Source organism: Eretmochelys imbricata, chromosome 10, assembly GCF_965152235.1.
Source record: "Eretmochelys imbricata isolate rEreImb1 chromosome 10, rEreImb1.hap1, whole genome shotgun sequence".
In the NCBI taxonomy this organism is placed as follows: Eukaryota; Metazoa; Chordata; order Testudines; family Cheloniidae; genus Eretmochelys; species Eretmochelys imbricata.
Genome location: NC_135581.1, coordinates 80328120 through 80347085, shown reverse-complemented (window position 1 = coordinate 80347085; position 18966 = coordinate 80328120). Strand labels below are relative to the sequence as shown.

Here is an 18966-nt window from a genome sequence, read left to right as displayed (position 1 = left end):
CCTTCCTCCATGTGTATCGTGGAGAAAGACTGTAAATCTGTCATTCCTCTTTTAGAATCCCACATGCACTCTGAAGTCCAAAACATTCACAGAAAGGGAGCTGACTGTGTGCACTATTTGCATTAACTAGGCCCTGCACTCCTATCTTTGTTTGAATGCAGCCCATATTTGTGTATTTCTCTTGTAAAGCAGTAACCATTTTAACCAGAGATGTGTCTTTGCTTTTCAACCACAGCTTTTACAAACTAAGGGATGGATTCAGCAACTCTTATTCACGAGGGTAACTCCAACATCAACAGGATGTCTTGGGTAAGGATTACTTACGTGAGTAAGGACTGTAGGCCCTCATATGTTTAACTACCTTGTGTTCATATATTTTAGCACAAATTCCAAGAGCAAATAATCTGATACACAGTATTTGTTTAAATGCCACAGAGAACCTGAGAAGAAGGGGACTGATGGTTTACAGGGAAGCACTTGCTAAACACAAAGAAAGAAGTCTCTGAACGTTTAAATATTCATGGCCCAATATTCAAAAACACTTACTTGGCCATTTGCAAGGGCAAACACTTGGTCTAATCACACCATTGCTTGCAGTGAACGTGCTGACTGGATAAACAATTTGTGCATGCATGAATGCATTTCTAATAATAAGGACCCAGACTAAATGCTGTCACTAGAACTTCTGACTGCAAGGAAAGGTGGAAGGCCAGTGGTCAGTGCTCCTCTCTTCTGCTTACTAGTGTCTAGCAGCAGGTGCTCTGGGGCATGGGAGTGCATGGTGAACCTTTTTCCAGTGGGTTTAAGGCATGTTATACAGTGTAGGCCATCTTGCGGAATCCAAACTGCATCTGTCCTGCCCTATCAGAAAGCCTCCAACCACAGTCTACTCATCAGCACTCAAAAGAGAAGCCTAGATATAAAAATGGCCCCAAAACCACAATCCTCTACATGTTATAGTGTAACAAATAAATATGCACTATAATAACATATTTAAAAATATAGGGTCAGATGCCAAGGCCCTTAGTCAGGGAACTCGCGGTGGCATAAGAACTAAGTACGAGTCTCAGGATTTGACCCAGAAAGCTACAGGAAATGGCCAAAGATGACCCACCTGCATCCATGCTGTGGTTCATCTGATGATCACTGGTTTCTCCATCCTCACTCAGATAACCTGGAGGTGGTGTCTCTGGAAATCAGGAGATTAAGTTGTCATTAGAGTTGATTGCAGAGTTCATACATTATCAAAATTAATTTCTCTGACCTCTGTTCATAGCAGACCAATGAAATACTTTATCAAAGGGGAGGGAACACAAGAAGGTGAGTGGAGGCCTTTTTACGGTAACGGAGCAGATGGTCAGGATTTTAGTTTCAAATAAAATTTCACAATGATTTTGCAGTTTTCCTTCCTCCTGTTTTTCTCTTTTCTGAATTGCACCTTCCTGGACTGCCAGTATAGCTGAGCTGTAGGTCTATAACACACCCTTATGCAGTTATACAGTAAGATACGCTAAATAGCTTTTTCAAAGTCACAAAAGCTTATCCAAATGTGAAATGGCTAAATTTTGTCTGAATATGAATTTGTTTTCAGAAAGTTTTCTCAACACTAGACTCTACAATGTATTCTAAATCCATCCCACCGAGGGGGCAGAACAGAATGTACAGCAAAACATTTAAGCAGCAGTGCGTGTGTTTTTGGCTGATAACAACGTCGGTTAATATACCACTGTGCTAAAATCAGAGATTAAGAATGGGTTCTGTTTACCTCCAGATCTGAACACAATCTGGTTCAGTCAGTTAGGGAGCCCAGGAGTTCTAAAGGTTAATGAGGAGGGTAATGATGGAATGGAGAAAAACAGAGCTCAGCCAATGCACCACACAACCCTTGGGGCCTAATATTAAACCTACATGACATATGTATCAGTCATTTACTGGGCAATAGATCCTTTCTTCACCCCCTTTGTTTGCTAGATGAAGGCCATACAGTACCTGGAATGTAGTTGCTTTGTGGCTCAATACCTGCCGGGAAGTTAGTGTTCTCTGGAATGGAATGACTATAATCGTCTAATGGCGGGAACTCTGCTGGAATCTCTGTGTGCCTCGGTACCAGCACTGGAGGTAAAACTGACCACATGAAAAGAAAACAGAGCAGGACAGTGACATTAGCAGCAAGTTTATAACATGTCACCTTACATTGAACCAACATGAAATACTGGAAAATGAGCAGAAACCCACTTCTTGGAATAACACTCTCACAAATGCAGATAACTCCAATTACCATGCAAGTGGCTCCAGGAAAGGCTAGTGGTGAAATATTACTGTCTATTAGTAAGTGCTGACAAGATGTTTGGTGCTGTATATGACACAAAAATAAAGACAATCCCTGCCCTGAGATACTAGCAATCTAAGAGAGACAAGATACACCGAGACAGAAAAAGAAAATTCTAAGGTAGAGCAGAGTTATACTATTGGTCTCTGTATAGAAATCTAGGGCTGTTCTGCTAACTGACACTGAAAGATAGCAGCTAGGTCCTACTAGCTACAACTATGGATATAAGAGTGTTTAAATCTCTAGGAGGCACAGGGAACAATCCTTAGAAACAGCTACTCTCATCAGCAAAATCTGGCAGGAACTTTATTGTTATTTAAGTAAGTACAGAACACCCCTGGAAGAGAATTAAAGTTTGGACCCTATCTATATGCACACACAAATAATATGTTTGGAGCTTGGCAGGAATGCAACCTGCGTAAACTTATATTTTGTTGATTTGTGTGTGCTGAACTTTCCTTCTCCATAAATAAAGCTGTAGATAGATGCATTATTTCACCACAAGAAGTGGGAGGGACTCAAGGAGGGGGTAGCTAATAATAGAAACCTTTTGGTTTTAAAACACCACTATTTTTATTTTGTCCTGAAACTTTAAACAGACTCCTGCCCTTGCATGGAGAAGCTGAAATATCCAGAATGTCCACAATACCTGGTGTCTCCACTCTTTGGTAGTGATAGGGGTTGACACAGACTTCATCTTTCTTCATGTTAAAGGCATACTCGCACATCTCCATGGCACGCAGCTCATGGTGGCTATGAAGGTCTGGCCAACGCCATAGCCGGCAGTAGATCACATGGGGAAGTCCTTTACGATGGGATACTTGCAACCGGCCATCTAGTGATCTGCATTAAGAAAATAATGATGATAATGAACATCCGTGTGTTTTGCTTTTCCTCACCTCAGAGATGTACAGCATTAAAGAAAACCAACAAAAGTCGACAACTGGCCTGGAACTAATGTATATGTAAAAATATACCCAGATTATTGACCAGGCTCTGGCAAGTACTGTGCAAAGGTACCCAGCAGGAAGGTTGCAGCTAGCAGCAGAAGAATGAAAGCTGCCCTGATCTGGCTCTCCTCAAAATCCAGAGGCCACTTCTCTGCAACAGGAGCTGCAAAGAAGTATTCTGGGACAAGGCCTAGATATGTAAGGAAGTCTAGGGATGTGTCAGTTTCTCTGACTCAGAAATGGCTTTATTCATTAACAGCCCTGGGGCAGATCATTCATGCTCCTGGCAGGAACTAATTTGGGGGAGGCCGCTGCCTACCAGAATACAGCACATGAATGGTGCTTCTGAAGCATGCTTACTTGCCCTATTGAAGGGACTCTGGATAGCTCAAAGAATTTGGCCCTACACATGTAAAGACCATATGTTTTAAAAACATATTAATGAAAGGTTATAACTTTTAAAAAAAACATAAAAAGGCATTGTAGTCTATTGCATTGTAATCACCCACAATGAAGATGCAGAATAAAATTAATGCAGGCACTCACATTTTTAAATGGCAACAAAAAGTGACCATATGCCAATTTCCCACACTTAAGATGCCTAATTAAAAAGGGAGTGGGAAAATGAAACCAGAAGACCTACTCCACAGTCTGTAGGTAAGAACATGAAGCCTCTATGTTTAGGGTTTTTTAAAAATTATTATCCCTACACTGCATTGACCCCAAAAATCTATAAACAAACACAATTGTTTTCCCACTAAATCTTCTGTCTGGGTTCAGGCAGTAGTGATCTCCCCCCACCCCCCAAAAAGAGTTATAAACTAGTCTAAAAAAACAGGGTGGAGAATGGCAGTCCAACAAGACTCTTCCCAACAGAAGAGCTAGGGGGACTGTTATAACATACACACACCTCTTGTAAACATCTTTATAACAAAGAGTGATGCGACTAATACTGGCTATAGCTGACGTGCACTTCATTTAGCGAGGAAGCAGAGCTCACAGGTTGCAAATAACTGTATGCAGAAAGCATATAAGGAATCTGTACCACCGAGGGGCCTGCTCTCACAGGTTATAAAAACACTCAAAACCTGTGATTATGTTACAGCCCTGAAATATGGCTTAGAGCCCATGGGGTTTATTTATAGTATACACACATTTCTTTATGGTGCTCCTCTGTTATTATTTATGGATCACACATTCTCTACGTGCAAAAATAGAGCAAGGGTGTATCCCACTCTTTAGATTTTTCCATGAAGGGAGGTCAAACACTTGAATATCTGGCATATTTTCCAAATCTCCTCTCAGGCTGAGTTTTGCTGCTAACAATCTGCCCCCTTCCTTCTTCAAGCATTTCAAGCAGGAAACATGATTTTCAGGTGAAAGACTCAACAGAAGAAGGCCAAATATAAAATGTTTCTGAGGAAACAGGAGGGACTTGCATGTCAGCATAAAGGGTTCTATCAAAACCCAAGTGACTGGTGACCAGGGATGGTATTCGGGCACGCTGGGGGCTTGATGGAAGAGAATTATTAGAAAGGGATTTATCCAGCAGTGCCCCTCTGCCATGTACATTGGCCAAACTGGACAGTCTCTACATAAAAGAATAAATGGATACAAATCAGACGTCAAGAATTAGAACATTCAAAAACCAGTCGGAGAACACTTCAATCTCTTTGGTCACTCGAGGACAGACCTAAAAGTGGCAATTCTTCAACAAAAAAACTTCAAAAACAGTCTCCAAGGAGAGACTGCTGAATTGGAATTAATTTGCAAACTGGATACAATTAACTTAGGCTTGAATAAAGACTGGGAGTGGATGTGTCATTACACAAAGGAAAATGATTTCCCCATGTTTATTCCTCCGCTCCCCCACTGTTCCTCACATGTTCTTGTCAACTGCTGGAAATGGCCCACCTTGATTATCACTACAAAAGGTCCCCCCCTCTCCTGCTGGTAATAGCTCATCTTACCTGATCATTTTTTTTTACAGTGTGTATGGTAACACCCATTGTTTCATGTTCTTTGTGTATATAAATCTGCCCACTGTATTTTCCACTGCATGCATCTGATGAAGTGAGCTGTAGCTCATGAAAGCTTATGCTCAAATAAATTGGTTAGTCTCTAAGGTGCCACAAGTACTCTTTTTCTTTTTCCAGATTCTAGAGCAACGAGTTCAACAAAATCTACATTACCTAAAGTTATAGGGTCTGACCAGGTTTCCAGTGAGATAAATGGGAGCTTTGGCATTTATTTCAGTGGGAGCAGGATTAGATCTTTATTCTCCATCTACCAGTCGATGATAACGTGGAAAATTTCTAAGTCAATATCAACAGGTTCAAAATAATTATTTTTGTACAGGAGGAGTTTATTTATTAAAGTTAAGCAAAGAAACAAGGAATTAAATCAGACCACTTTTTTTCCCCACTTCCTTGATACTGACAATGTATAAAAAGTCAATGTCTGCTAGGAAGGACAAAGTTATTTAGTGTAATTCACCACATCTGGATGAGGGCAAAGGACAGAGGGGGGGAAAAAAAGCACGTAGATTATCCCAATCATCCAGAGTCCCACAGAAAGCATAATCCTGACACACTTTCCAACAAGTCCCAATCACTGTTGCCATCACAGCAGCACAGACAGATTTAGATTGACATTAATAGCTGTCTGCTGTACAAACTGAAGGGGAAAGTTAATCCATCTGTTTCCTCATGTGTCTTAACTTCTTCAGCAAGCTTTCAAAGAAAGAGAGAAGGTCTAACACAGAGCATGCACCAACTGGTGAATGATTGGTGAACAAGGATCATTCTCCTATACATTTGTCAGGATGGGACAGACTTTTTATACCTAGAAGGAGAATTCTTCAATCAGTTGAAGGAAAGATTAATCTCCTCCCAGTACTCTACGTACCCTTGGTAAAAGGTGCTGAGGGAGATAGGGGAGGGGAGGTGAAGCAATGCAAATGAGTTGGCCTTGTATGTCTTACTCATTTCCTGGATGCCATGTGAGAACACATGCAAACTTTCACAGAGTTTCCAAATATCCAACAAGAACAGCCAACACGAATCAGGAAAGCTGTGAACAGCTTTTCCCTGTTGCTTCCCCTGACTGTCTGTACTTATGTTCCCATTGTGGCAGTAGAGCATGTGGTACACAAGAGAGGATGAAGATGCAGGGAGGAGGTTAATTTTATTTATTTTTAAATCAAGTATCCTTTACCCCATACATGGGCCACTGGATTTTATCACATGTTAAATGAGATACACACTTGTGTATCATTATATGCACAGTGACTGGTAGAGGGATTGAACCTGGAACCAAAAGCCTTAGCCTTTGCTATCTGACTAAATGAGTAAGTCTGCCAGAGAACACTAAGGCCTTGTCTATGCTTCCAGGGTAAGTTGACTTAAGTTACACTACTCCAGCTATGTGAATAACATAGCTGGAGTTGACATAGCTTAGGTCGACTTACCGGGGTGTCTACACTACACTGCATCGATGGGAAACGCTCTCTCATCGATAGAGTGACCAGACAGCAAGTGTGAGTATAGCTCCATTGTGAATATGTGAAACAACAACAACAGGTTAAACAGTTAATTCACAGTAACTTCTTCTGAAGTTCCATATTTTTGTTAGATATTATGCAAGCTGTAGAAAGTGTGCTTGGTATCTGAAGTTACTTGCAATGTGAGTGCTATTTCTGTGATAGGAAAGGAGGAGAGATGGACCAGTCAAGGGTCTTATCTAAGGAAAACCTTTTGAAACAGAGCAGAATACATTTTATTTCAAAACACAGTAATAATGAAAGGCGATAGAGGGAGAATTAAGATTGCACAAAACACTCTTATGGGTTAATTATATTTTCATTCTTGTGAAATCTCTCCTCAGCCCTCTCTGTAAAGGGATTTGGGATGAGACAGCCCCACTTATGTCTTCTTGGGAAGAACTCCAGCTGGGTGGGAGGGCAGCCTTGCTTCTTCTGTTGCCCCATCTAAATTCCCCTAAGACAGCTGATACTGGACACGGTCTGAGACAGGATACCAAACTAGAGGGACTGATCCAGTATGCCAATTCCTATTTTCTTACGACTGAGGGGTTTACTGGGCTATAAACATGTTGTTCAGTAAGCTACCACAATCTGCTTAGCACCTCACCAGGTGATGCACTGGAATGGTCCAAATAAGAGTCATTCAATTAAATCCTTCTGCACTGGTCTAAAGAAATATACTCAAATATACCTTTGGCTTCTATTTTGTTTATCTCTAGTTTATTATTTATTACTAGTTTTCAGCAGCACCCATAGCGTGCTAGGTGCTGTGCAAACATAAAAGAAGGCATGAGCCCTGCACAATAGGATAGAGGCAAGTCTCACTACCAAAAGAAGCAGGACTGAGGAGACTATTATATCCTCCCCTCAGTGCTTGGATGATACTATGATGCATGGTGGGGAAGTGTTACATTTGTGACCCAGACGGGAGGAGTTAATCATTAGGATTTCTATCCTCCTGTGACAGGTTTCAGAGTAGCAGCCGTGTTAGTCTGTATTCGCAAAAAGAAAAGGAGTACTTGTGGCACCACATGCCCTGTATGAGTCTTCTCCCTGTGCTACTTTCATCCCATTCAAATGCACCAGGACACAGATAATGCTATAATACATCCTCAAGCATTTCTCAAAGATGCTCCCTTCTGTAAAAGGGTTGGAAGAAACAGATGGTGCCAACCAGCAGAAGCAGATGTCAATGACTAGAAAAAGGCAGTGGCTTTTGGAACAGCTAACTGCAATAACACAAAGCCTTTTGTTTTTTAGCTTGCTTATTTAACAATGCTTTCCAGCATAGGAGGTCTGCAGCCTGAGGCATTCCTGGTTTGTACTAAGTAGAGTTCTGCTTGGTTGATATGGAAGGATATTTAGAGGCTGAAGCACTGAAACCGAGGCAGTAACTGGAACATGGGAGCCTGATTACCATACGCAACAGAAGTTTACTGACAACCCAAGTAAGCAGATCTCTCTCTCTCTCTCTCTCACACACACACACACACACACACACACACACACACACACAATCTCTCCACTAAGCAGGTGCCAAAATCTCTCTCCCTGCATCCTCACCAGTGACCTTTCATAAACTATAACCTCAACTCTAAGGCTGAGATTTTCCAAAGCTGCCTAAGGCATTTGGACATCCCGTTTCTATAAAAATGAATGGGATCTGGGCAGTCAAATCTCAACCACAGTGGGCATTGTCATGGCAAATATATTCTCAGCTGAAGTGAAGACAAGTGTCCATCGTAGCCTTTCTCCAGTTCTCTGCGAAGCTGCTCCCCCATCTTCCATTTAACCAACCTCTGTTGAGCAGCTCTCCACTTGTAGATCGACTTGATGCCAGCCGGGATACAGTTCCACACTCACGGCTACTTGACAGGATCTTCTTTCAGTGCTCAAGCTCCTTAAATGAGGTCGTAATGTTGGGTGATTTTCTCCAACTGCAGTACCATTTCCTGTGGCAGGAAATTATGTTTCCTACCATTGGCTGCAGCTGAACCTGTGAAGTGTCCCAAAATTGCGTGCTGGGACTAAGCAGCAAAGGATGTGGAAACAACAGTCTCCTATGACGCAGACATTTCATAGGTGGAGCTTCATGTGGTTGTTCCGGGCCGTTGCCCAAGAGCAGCACATTTTGGTTTACCCAGCATAGCCAGTGTGTATTCAGAGGCAGCAATATAAGAATAAGTGAACGTGATACATGTGAACTTGAGAATGGACTGAGATGTTTCCCCCATGGACCATATCAGTCATCTAATAATCAGTCATAGATGGTAAAATACCAAATGAGATCTAGATTCCAGAATACACTCATTACATTTGTATGCTTGAAGAAGAGCATAAATTACAGTCAACACAACTGCCCAGCAGCATCAACAGAAGTAATATTTTAGACTACACAGATTTAAGAACGACCCCATCCTTTTTATGTTGTTCAGACTCCCTTTTGTTACATAACTGAGAAAGTCTACTGGACTCAAGAAAGTGTTACTTCAAACTGTATCCAAGCTATTTGCTGCCCAAAGAGTACAGGGCAGTAATGAGAAAACACTAAAGAAAACACCTAAAGCAAATATTTTTCACATCCCGCTATAGCTTTCTGCTGACTAAGCAGAGAAGTAAACTCTGCAAAAGTTGAGCAGTGAGTAGGAGAATGTTGCATTGCAGAATGGGAACTTGGTTTGGAGGACTAATGCATAAAATGTGGTTGTGCTGTTAAACTGTTCTCTTCATTGTGAGATGCTGAAGGCCCTCTTACCCCCTGAAGACAATGAAAACTGAGCATGCGTCCCACCTCACAGGAGGACTCAGCACCTTTCAGGAGTGGGTCCTCTCTCATTTCCACTTTTCCTCATTTAGCATTTTCAGGTTGGTCTTTAAAAAACAAACAAAACAAAAAAAAACCCAAACAACACACACCAGACTGGATTATTCAATCCCTTCCTTCAACCACCTACCATACAATTACTGGTCATGGCAAATTCAATCCCTTTAAAGCAAACAAAAGTCAGCAGTGCTTAGTACTACACATGATGCACAGTTGTAGTGAGATTACTATCAGGGTGGCTAAATTCAAAATTTGGCTTACCTTAAGTCCATCCTACACAACACTCCCCCTCCTTGCAAAACATACTCTAATTTGCAAAGTGCATAACACTTTTATATCCATTCCCCTCATTTTCCAAAAAAGCCAAATGCTTCAATACTCTTTACAACAAATAAATACAAACCAAATCTAACTGCCAAACTGTACAATAACAAACCAGTGTGCATGCGGAATGAAAGGGTAAGGATGGAAAAAGAAAATTGAAGAAAAATTAAATTTAAGTCCCAAGCTTCCAAGGGGTTCTTATTAAAAACAGCGAGCAGAAGTCTGTTTTTAAAATGACAAGTGGCTTGTCAGTATGCTTTTAAAATGCACCATTACCAAGAATTATATCTACAGGTTGTGTTTTTCTATTAAGCACCAAATGTGATAAGTAGCTCCTTACTGACCACACACCTGGTGTACTCCAGGAAAGTAAGCATTTATTCACAAAAATCTGGCTTTTGTTTGCAGAGAACTGAAATAGCCATAGAGTTTCACAGAAAAGTTGGATAAAATCTCAGCTTTCCCTGAATACTGGCCAAATGAGCAACACTGAATGAAAAATGACCCATGCAGCACATTTGTAATTCAAAAGTTGATCCCTTGCCATTTCTTTCTCCTCAACATGTGATTCATCTTAACAATGATATTACTCAATTTCTAGAAATGGGAGTAAACGTATTCTGTTAAGGGTTGCAATGTTGATATATTATGTGTGCACAAGCATATATGAATCCAATACTAAATTAATACTGCTTCTACTTAGCACTTCTGACTACCTGACAAATATATAATTAATCCTTATCACATCTTTGTGGGGAAATTACGTATTTGATAGTCCCATTTCAAAGATGTGAAAACTGAAATGACGGAAGTTAAGTGATTTTCCCAAGGCCAAATATGAGTCAGTGTCAGAGCCAGTATTAGCTCTCAGGAATTCCTTACACTCAGTGCTGTCCCAAGATCACAGCTCTCTTTCTATAACCTCAGAGTTATTTCATCCTGGTAACCATCTCTCTTATCTGCACCTATGTACATCTAAAGGCATGTCTGCATGCACAGCACTGCAGCGGCACAGCTGCACCAATATAGCGTGTCTACTGAAGACACTCCATTCTGACAGGACAGAGCTCTCCCACTGGCATAATAAAACCAGCTCCATGAACAGCAGAAGCCATGTCGGTGGAAGAAGCTCTCCTGCTGACCTAGCACTATGCACACGAGCGCTTATGTCAGCATAACTTATGTCACTCAAGGGGTAGTTTATTCACACACTGAGCAACATAAGCTATGCCAACATAAGCTGTAGTGTAGCCATAGCCTAAGAAATTCCCGTTCCTCTTGCTCTTCCCACTGAACATTCCCTCCTTCTGAATCAGAAAAAATATCCAAGGGGTAAATCCAGACCCACTCATCTGACACTTCATATACATTGTTGATCTGTTAAATGTTCTTTAGGTACTAAGCCTCTGAACATTACCAGACCTTTTAAATTTGCTGCAAAAGGCAGCAGAACCAGTGCAGTTAATGGTGTGAGGTGGTGGCAGGTGACCAGGGGCAGCTCTACTAATTTTGTCACCCCAAACAGTTGCCACCAAACTGCCACCACCGCAACAGCGGCGAAGCTGCCGCCAAATCGCCGCCCCCCTGGAAGAGCACCCAAAAGCCGCCGCGGGACACAGACTGCTGCCCCATTCTCAATGCCGCCCCAAGCACCTGCTTAGAAAGCTGGTGCCTGGAGCCGGCCCTGCGGGTGACACAGTCTAGAGCCCCCTCAGGATTACTGCCCCTTCGGGCTGTCACTGTGCAGTTTTCTGTGGGTCTTAATTCATCTCACTGTACAGCAGAGGTGGGCAAACTACGGCCCGGAGGCCACATCCGGCCCATGGGACCGTCCTGCCTGGCCCCTCTCTCGACCGGGGAGGGTAGTCCCCGGCCCCTCCCCCACTGTCCATCCTCTCTCCCAGTCATGCGGGCACTCCCAGGCTTTCAAATAGGGGTGGATAGGGGACGGAGGCCAGGCTGTTTGCGGAGGCACAGCCTTCCCTACCCAGCCTTCCATACCGTTTCGCAACCCCAATGTGGCCCTCGGGCCAAAAAGTTTGCCCACCCCTGCTTTACAGGGTCATAGCCAATGGGTGGCACAACTAGGTGTATCATCTGGCCATGAGATCCTGTGCAGAGGGAGTGCTACCTACAGGGGCTGCCATACTAGAGGCAAAGATTTTGACCTCACAGCAGTTGCAGCCTGCTTGACACTACAGGAACAGTCAAGCTGGCCTTTGCATATTTTATCTCCCAGAGTCTTCATTACCCTTTGAAACGTGCTAGTCTTGATTTTTGAGATTTGGTTCTTGTTTTTTCTGGTCAACAGCTAATGAAGTACAACACACAAAGGTGATGTCAGGATCATATTATGACAGCATGAGTCATTTATTAAGCTCCCAGCAATGCTAAACACTTTAAAAGGGGCCTTGGGACCATATTTTTCAATGTCCAATTTCAGATTCAGACATCAGTATGTTTTTAGGATTACCATAAACTGTCTGTCCATTGTTACTTTGTTAAGTTTCCCTCAATTCATCTTCTGTTGTGCAGATGTTTGACCACTGAGCTTCACCTACTTGTTTTCCGTGCTGGCATCCATTCAACAGGCTATTCTTAATTTTATTTAAGGCTGTGGCTATATCTTGCTCATTTCACTACCTGATGGTTATATCCTAATAGTTTTTCCTCAGTACTGTTTATTAATCTCTTTATTGTTTGTGCCAGTTTGGTACGCAATGTGCTACACTGGTGGCATAAGGTGACAGCCATACATACCTTTCTTTCCCTTTTAAAGTATGGATTATATGTTTATCTATTGTTCCACCTCCCTCCACTGCTAGACAGCAACATCAGACAGACATAATCTAGGGATCCAATCCTACATTCCTTAATTAGCATCTTTGGGCCTGATGCTGTATTAGGGCTGATTAACTATGGACTCTGGCTTTGAACTTCTCAATTATTAGACCTATACTCTTCCTGGGTTGAATTCATTGTCCAGTAGAATATATACTGCAGGAAAGATTGTAGATCTCAAAATATACCATTAACCTTTGGAAATGTGGGGGACACATTTCCCAAGCAGCGCACAGAGCTGTAGACACTCGGCATCTAATGAGCGCAACTGAGAACTATGCAGTTAAGCCAGCACACAATGCTTTTGAATTTGCCCCTTGCCCACTGTTTTGTAAATGGTTCTCACTTGGGGCAGCCCATGGTTGCCAGTTATTAGGAATCAAGAAAGTTAACAAACCACAAAAGCTTTTCATTGCAGAAAGCAAATTCTATTTCACCCAGTAAGTGATCATTTTAAAATCTACCATGCTCTCCACAAGTAGAAATTGGCACAGAGTAAGGGAAGAAGGTGGAAATTGTGTCCAGAAATGTTTAAAAGGTTCCAATTTTAGTTGTTTTCTTAAACAAAAACAACAAAAAAACCCAAGATTTTAAAAATATATTTAAAATATCAAATAAAGGACAACTAAAGAAAATGCAAACACAAATTTCAGATCTCCAACTACAGTCCCTTGCGTGGCTGAACTCCCCTCAGGCAAACCTGACATTTAGTACATTTTTCCAATATCTTAACTTTAGGTACAATACTTCTGAACAGCCCTGCTCCTTTTACTGTTTTGACGGTTTTTATTTACTAACCTCTGCACCATATTCATTTAAATTTATTTGTATTTCGGCCTGATGGTGGTTGAAGTGGGGAGAACAAGACATTGTGAGAAGTTCAGTCTCTCAAAAAGGCATATCCCTCTTTGAAAGCACGTTAATGAATGAGCCAAAGCTTACCATTACCACCCCAAAGTCATGGGTCTAACGCCAGTCTCAAACTCCTGAAAGTATGCACTCTCATCCCAGCTGTACCAGCAGGCTTATTCTTTCAAAGGAGGCTCCAGGCATACTGATGGGTGCGTTTGCAGGCCATGAAGGAAAGTTTCATAAGGCAGGGGAAAAAAATGTCAAAATGACTCAAAGCATTTTGTATAATACTTGGTGCATTCAATGCAAAAGTCTTTAAAAGGAGGGCTGTGTAATATGCCTACACAATAACACTACCTAGCTGACAAAAATTTAAGGACCAGATCTTAAGCTGCTGTAAATCAGCATGGATACAATGATTTCCAATGCTGCTATACTGATTTACACCTACTGAGGATCTGGCCCTAAAATTTCTGACTATTTAAACACCAAGTGGCAAATCTTCAGCTGGTATAAATTGTCCTAGCTCCCCTGAAGTCAATAGAGCTAGGAAAATTTATGCCATCTGAGGAGATTTCCCTAAGTAGTCAGAAACAAAACAGAATACAAGGATTAATATGCATGCTAAGCACTGAAAGAAATTACTACATTGCCTAGTTTTCAACTGGTGGAGAAAATTGTTACCTCAAAAACACACATGCTGTTTAAAACAGAAAGGATGAGTGGGTGATTAGCAGTATCACTACAATTACAATTTTAAGGCCCTGGACCATTCTCCTCTACTTGTTCAATTCCCACTGTTTTCAATGGGAACTTCAAGGCTGAGAGCAGCATATGGTTGTTAGGAACTGACTCCTCAAATAAGTGTTTGTGTTCTACCAAGCTGGAATTTATCCAACCTTTCCACTGGAAACACTTTGGTGGTTTTGTGCAGAGAACACGTGCTTTAGAACAGAAATAACTAAAAATGCACTATGCAACAGCCTCTATCTTTTTTGGATTAGTTTGAGGCTACTTGAGCTTTATTGGTGTTATTTTCTTTATTATATGGTCAAAAAAAGCATCACAGCTTTCCTTTCAGTTTGAAAAGTAGGTATTCCAAAATGTGATGTTCTGAGCCAAACTTTTTTCTTGGACTGAGTAACAGATCAAGGGTAAAATTTTCAGAAGTGCCTAAATCCAATTTTCAAGAATGACTTATGCATTGAGGAGCTTATATTTAATTGAAAGTTAATTCATCACTCAGGTGCCTTTGAAAGTTTTACCCCAAATCTCACCTGCTCTAAATTATCCTGGTTTTCAAGCAGCTTTAAAAAGCAACACAGATGTCCAACTATCTGCATAATTCATATTAACGAAAATGCATCAGAAACATAGGGCTTGATCCCACTTTTGCATGTGCTTAACTCTACTCATGCAAATAATCCCTTTGAGCTAATGGAACTATTCACAAGTGGAGTTACAAAAGCAACTCCCTGACCATTTTAATGGAATTAGCTTGCTTTTACAACAGTCAACAACTTGCTCTTTTTACCAAATTTAAAAAAAAGTGATTACAGAATCTTTAAAATGAAATGACTAAGCAGTTTTCCCCCAGCAAAGCAAGAATCAGACCAGCAGTTAACCACCTCTTTCTTCTTTTCCAAATGAGTTTTCCCATCTTCCAGCTCACTCTGGTCTTCACCAAGTTTTAATGAATCAGTTTTGGATGAATCATTTCCTGTGTGTAGACTGCACGCTTCATCACAGAGAGGATTCTCACAGACTTCCCTCTCTGGTCAGATAAAGCAGATGATAAAGAACTCCCTCTCACTACCAAAACAAGCCTTGAAGTTTCCAAAGAGTTAAGAGCAAATGCCTACATGTATGAAAGAGCAGGGAGTGGGGAGGTGAAAAGGCCAGTTGTGTTAATTTTACAGCTCAAACTTCCTCAATTATGACTCACCATCAATGCAGGAGAAATCTAGTTTCACAAATAAACGTAAGAAGTGCACTGTGTAAGGGGAACGCTGCAGCTCTCAGATGAAAAGTCTTGTAACGAGTCCACAAAAGTTAACCTTTTAGAATCTCTTGCCTTTGTAATTACTAGTGAGATGTGGGACTCAAGACCACAAGAGAAAAAACAAAGAATCTTTCATAATTTTTTCTCTTACAGCTAAGTATTACAGCACACTTCTAAAAGCAGGATGTTTTTAAAACTCTAGCAGGATTTGGCAAAGCTAATGTATAGTAATGAGCAAGGGTATTTTTCTTACGAGAAGGATCTGGTAAATTCCTGGGAGAAGGAGCTGTACAGAAAGTCTATGCAGGGGTGAGGCTTGCGGAAGGTAGAGTTGAGTTTTGTGAATTATACTTGTATATGGAAACAGACTTCCTAAAAATAAGCTGACTATTCAATACTTGGGTAGTGTTATTTTCAGGAAATAGGTGCATAAAATTTCAGCTGAAATGGACACATTTTCCATAAATAGCTGCTTTATCAAAAAATAGAAAAAGTTAACTCTGCTTACCTGAAAATTTCCTTTCCTCAAGAGATAAGGTTCACAGATAATGGGTACTTCACCCTGCTTTCAGCTTGGGGGCAGAACCACACCCTCAGTCACTGACAGCAAAGAAAGGCCCTCAGGTACCTCCCTAGTTGAGATAATTATCCTTACTGTTGAAGTTCAAGTCTATTTTCCTAAATTAGAGAGTCTGTGGAATATACTTAGATGAAAAAGCACAGTCATTTCTCCTACTGCAGTGCACAGGAAAGTTCCCCTAACGAAACAAACCCAAATCTTTGGATGTCAATTTCCATCTCTATTCTGTTGTCTTCAGGGTGGGCTGGATATTTGGACTTTGTTACTTGAAGAAAGGAAATTTTCAAGTATGTACACACATATTTTTCTACTCTTCATTGTGCAAAGGGTGCAGAGATCCATCCAATGGGATTTTTACAGCAGCGTGACTCCATGGTGGGCATCCAAAATCTTAAAGCTTCAGCTACTGAGTTATGTGAACATATGAGAATATCAGGCCATATCTGCACTGGAGAGCTTTTATAGTGGAACAGCTGTACCAATGCAGCTGTGCTGCTGTAAGATCTTCCATGTTGCTGCTCTATGCCAACAGAAGAGAGCCTTCCGGTTCACATAATTAAACCATCCCCAACGAGCAGCGGTAGCTATTTCCACACCATTGTCCACACCGGTCCATCTGTTGGTGTAACTTATGTCACTCACTTGTGTCATATCGACAAAGGGTGCTAGTGTAGACCTAGCCTTAGCTTTCATTGGTGGATGGGGAGGAGTCAGTTACTAGCTCTAACGGTTGCAGAGAAAAAGAATGAAAATGTATCCCCTGTGTACCCTAAAGGTTCAAACAGCAGACAGATAATAAATGTGTGGGGTTTGTTTTCTTTCAAATCTTATGATTTTTTAAACCAATCTCAATTTTGGGGGGGGACTGACTTCTATTTTGTAACATTCGAGGTTGGCAGCTCTGTAGTTGATCTTTGTGTAAACTCCCCATTGACAGCAGTAGGAGTTCATCTGGGGCAGGAGAACAGATAAGTTCATGGAGAATATTCAGACAGACCAGATGGATGAGGTAATATCTTTTATTGGGCCAACTTCTGTTGGAGAGAGAGAGAGAAATTTCTGAACCACACACAGCTCTTCATCAGTACTCCCAGCATCATCGCAACTGCAAGATGGAACATACTGTTTGCTAAAACAGTAAGTTAGCGCATATTGTAAGGGACCATTCAAGGTAGAGTGGCCTACCTCTGTAATCATAGGGCAAATAGAGAGGGTTAATGGGTTACAGATTGTTGTAATAAGCCATAAATCCAGTGTCTCTGTTCAGTCCACGATTTTTAGTGCCTAGCAGAATAATGAATTTAAGCTCCGAAGCTCATCTTTTGAAAGTGTTGTGCAGGTTTCCTTTGAGGATGAGGACTGATTGGTCAGATGTAGACTGATTGCTCTGTGGAAAGTATTCACCCACAGGTGATACAGGCATTTTTGTCTTATTTTCCAGTGTACATCCATTTGAGACTGTAGTGATTGTCTGGTTTCACCCACATAGTTGTTATGGGGGCATTTTGTGCACTGGGTGAGGTATGCTCCCTCACCAACAGAAGTTGGTCCAATAAAATATATTACCTCACTCACCTTGTCTCTCTAATATCCTGGGACCAACATGGCTACAACCACACAACATAACAATTCATGGATGATAGGCTATTAGCCAAGATGGTCAGGGACACAACCCCATGCTCTGGATGTCCTTAAATCTGTGACTGACAGAAGCTGGGATTGGATGACAGGTAGGGTGGCCAGATGTCTTGATTTTATAGGGACTGTCCCGATTTTGGGGTCTTTTTCTTTTGTAGGCTCCTATTACCCCCCACCCCCGTCCCAATTTTTCACACTTGATGTCTGGTCACCCTAATGACAGGGGAGGAATCACTCGGTAATTGCATTGTTCTGTTCAATCCCTCAAGTATCTGGCACTGACCACTGTTAAAAGACAGGATACTAGGCTAGACAGACCATTAATCTGACCCAGTATGGCCATTCTTATATTGTACCATACATAGCCCTGAATTTATACTTCAGCCCATGGACCATAAATTATAAATAGAATTTGACCCTCTCCCCTAAGAGTCTGACACTCCTGATATAATGTATTTAAAGCAGCAATAAATTACATTTCATTGGGTGACAAAATGCAACAGATCAAAGAAACAGAGAAACGTTCACTTAATGTTGTGCTTTCTGTTTTATGCCACATCAGTATATCCTGGCTTATTAATGCTTAAACGCTATTGAGCCCAAACACAAGGAATTTCAGCATGAAGGGTCCTACCAACCACTACAGAGGTTACACATGTACATGAGGCAGGAAACATAGAAAGAGGCTTTCATGCTATGAAAAATTCCCCCTGCTTCTGTGGGATTGGGGGAGGGAAAAGCACTCCATCCTCAGGAGTTCAGCCCCCCCAAACTGATCCATCCTTTGAGAACTATAGGGATTCGGGGGGGATGCTGCAGAAGCAAACAGTTTCTGTGTCTGCATTGCCTCAACCCTCCCACTCCAAGTCCTCTACAGCTCCTTGGCATCCCTCCTCCTCTAAAGTCCATGCTGCTCAGGACCTCCGTATTACCTAATGCCCAGAGCCTGATTCCAAGGCATTGCAGAGAGGGAGGAAAAGAGGGAAGGAGCAGGTATATTTATGTTGACATGGGCATTAACAACTTACTGGAAGAATTCCCATGAGGAGCCTTGACCATCTCCTTGCCCCCTTCCACACACG

General features: G+C 41.6%; 1 protein-coding gene across 4 annotated transcripts in view; it reads right to left on the bottom strand.

Moving 5' to 3' along the window:
• SMAD3 (SMAD family member 3) overlaps positions 1–18966 on the bottom strand; it is a 104608-nt gene that overhangs the window by 22090 nt on the left and 63552 nt on the right. For 2 of the 4 annotated variants that reach the window (XM_077828177.1, XM_077828179.1), the window contains exons 2-4: positions 2979–3172; positions 1990–2124; positions 1115–1189 (exon numbers count right to left, since the gene is read on the bottom strand). In XM_077828177.1, coding sequence (XP_077684303.1) covers positions 1115–1189; positions 1990–2124; positions 2979–3172 — 404 coding nt within the window. Of the gene's footprint in view, positions 1–1114; positions 1190–1264; positions 1570–1989; positions 2125–2978; positions 3173–18966 lie in introns of those variants that run through there. The other 2 variants (XM_077828178.1, XM_077828180.1) reach the window with 2 other exon arrangements.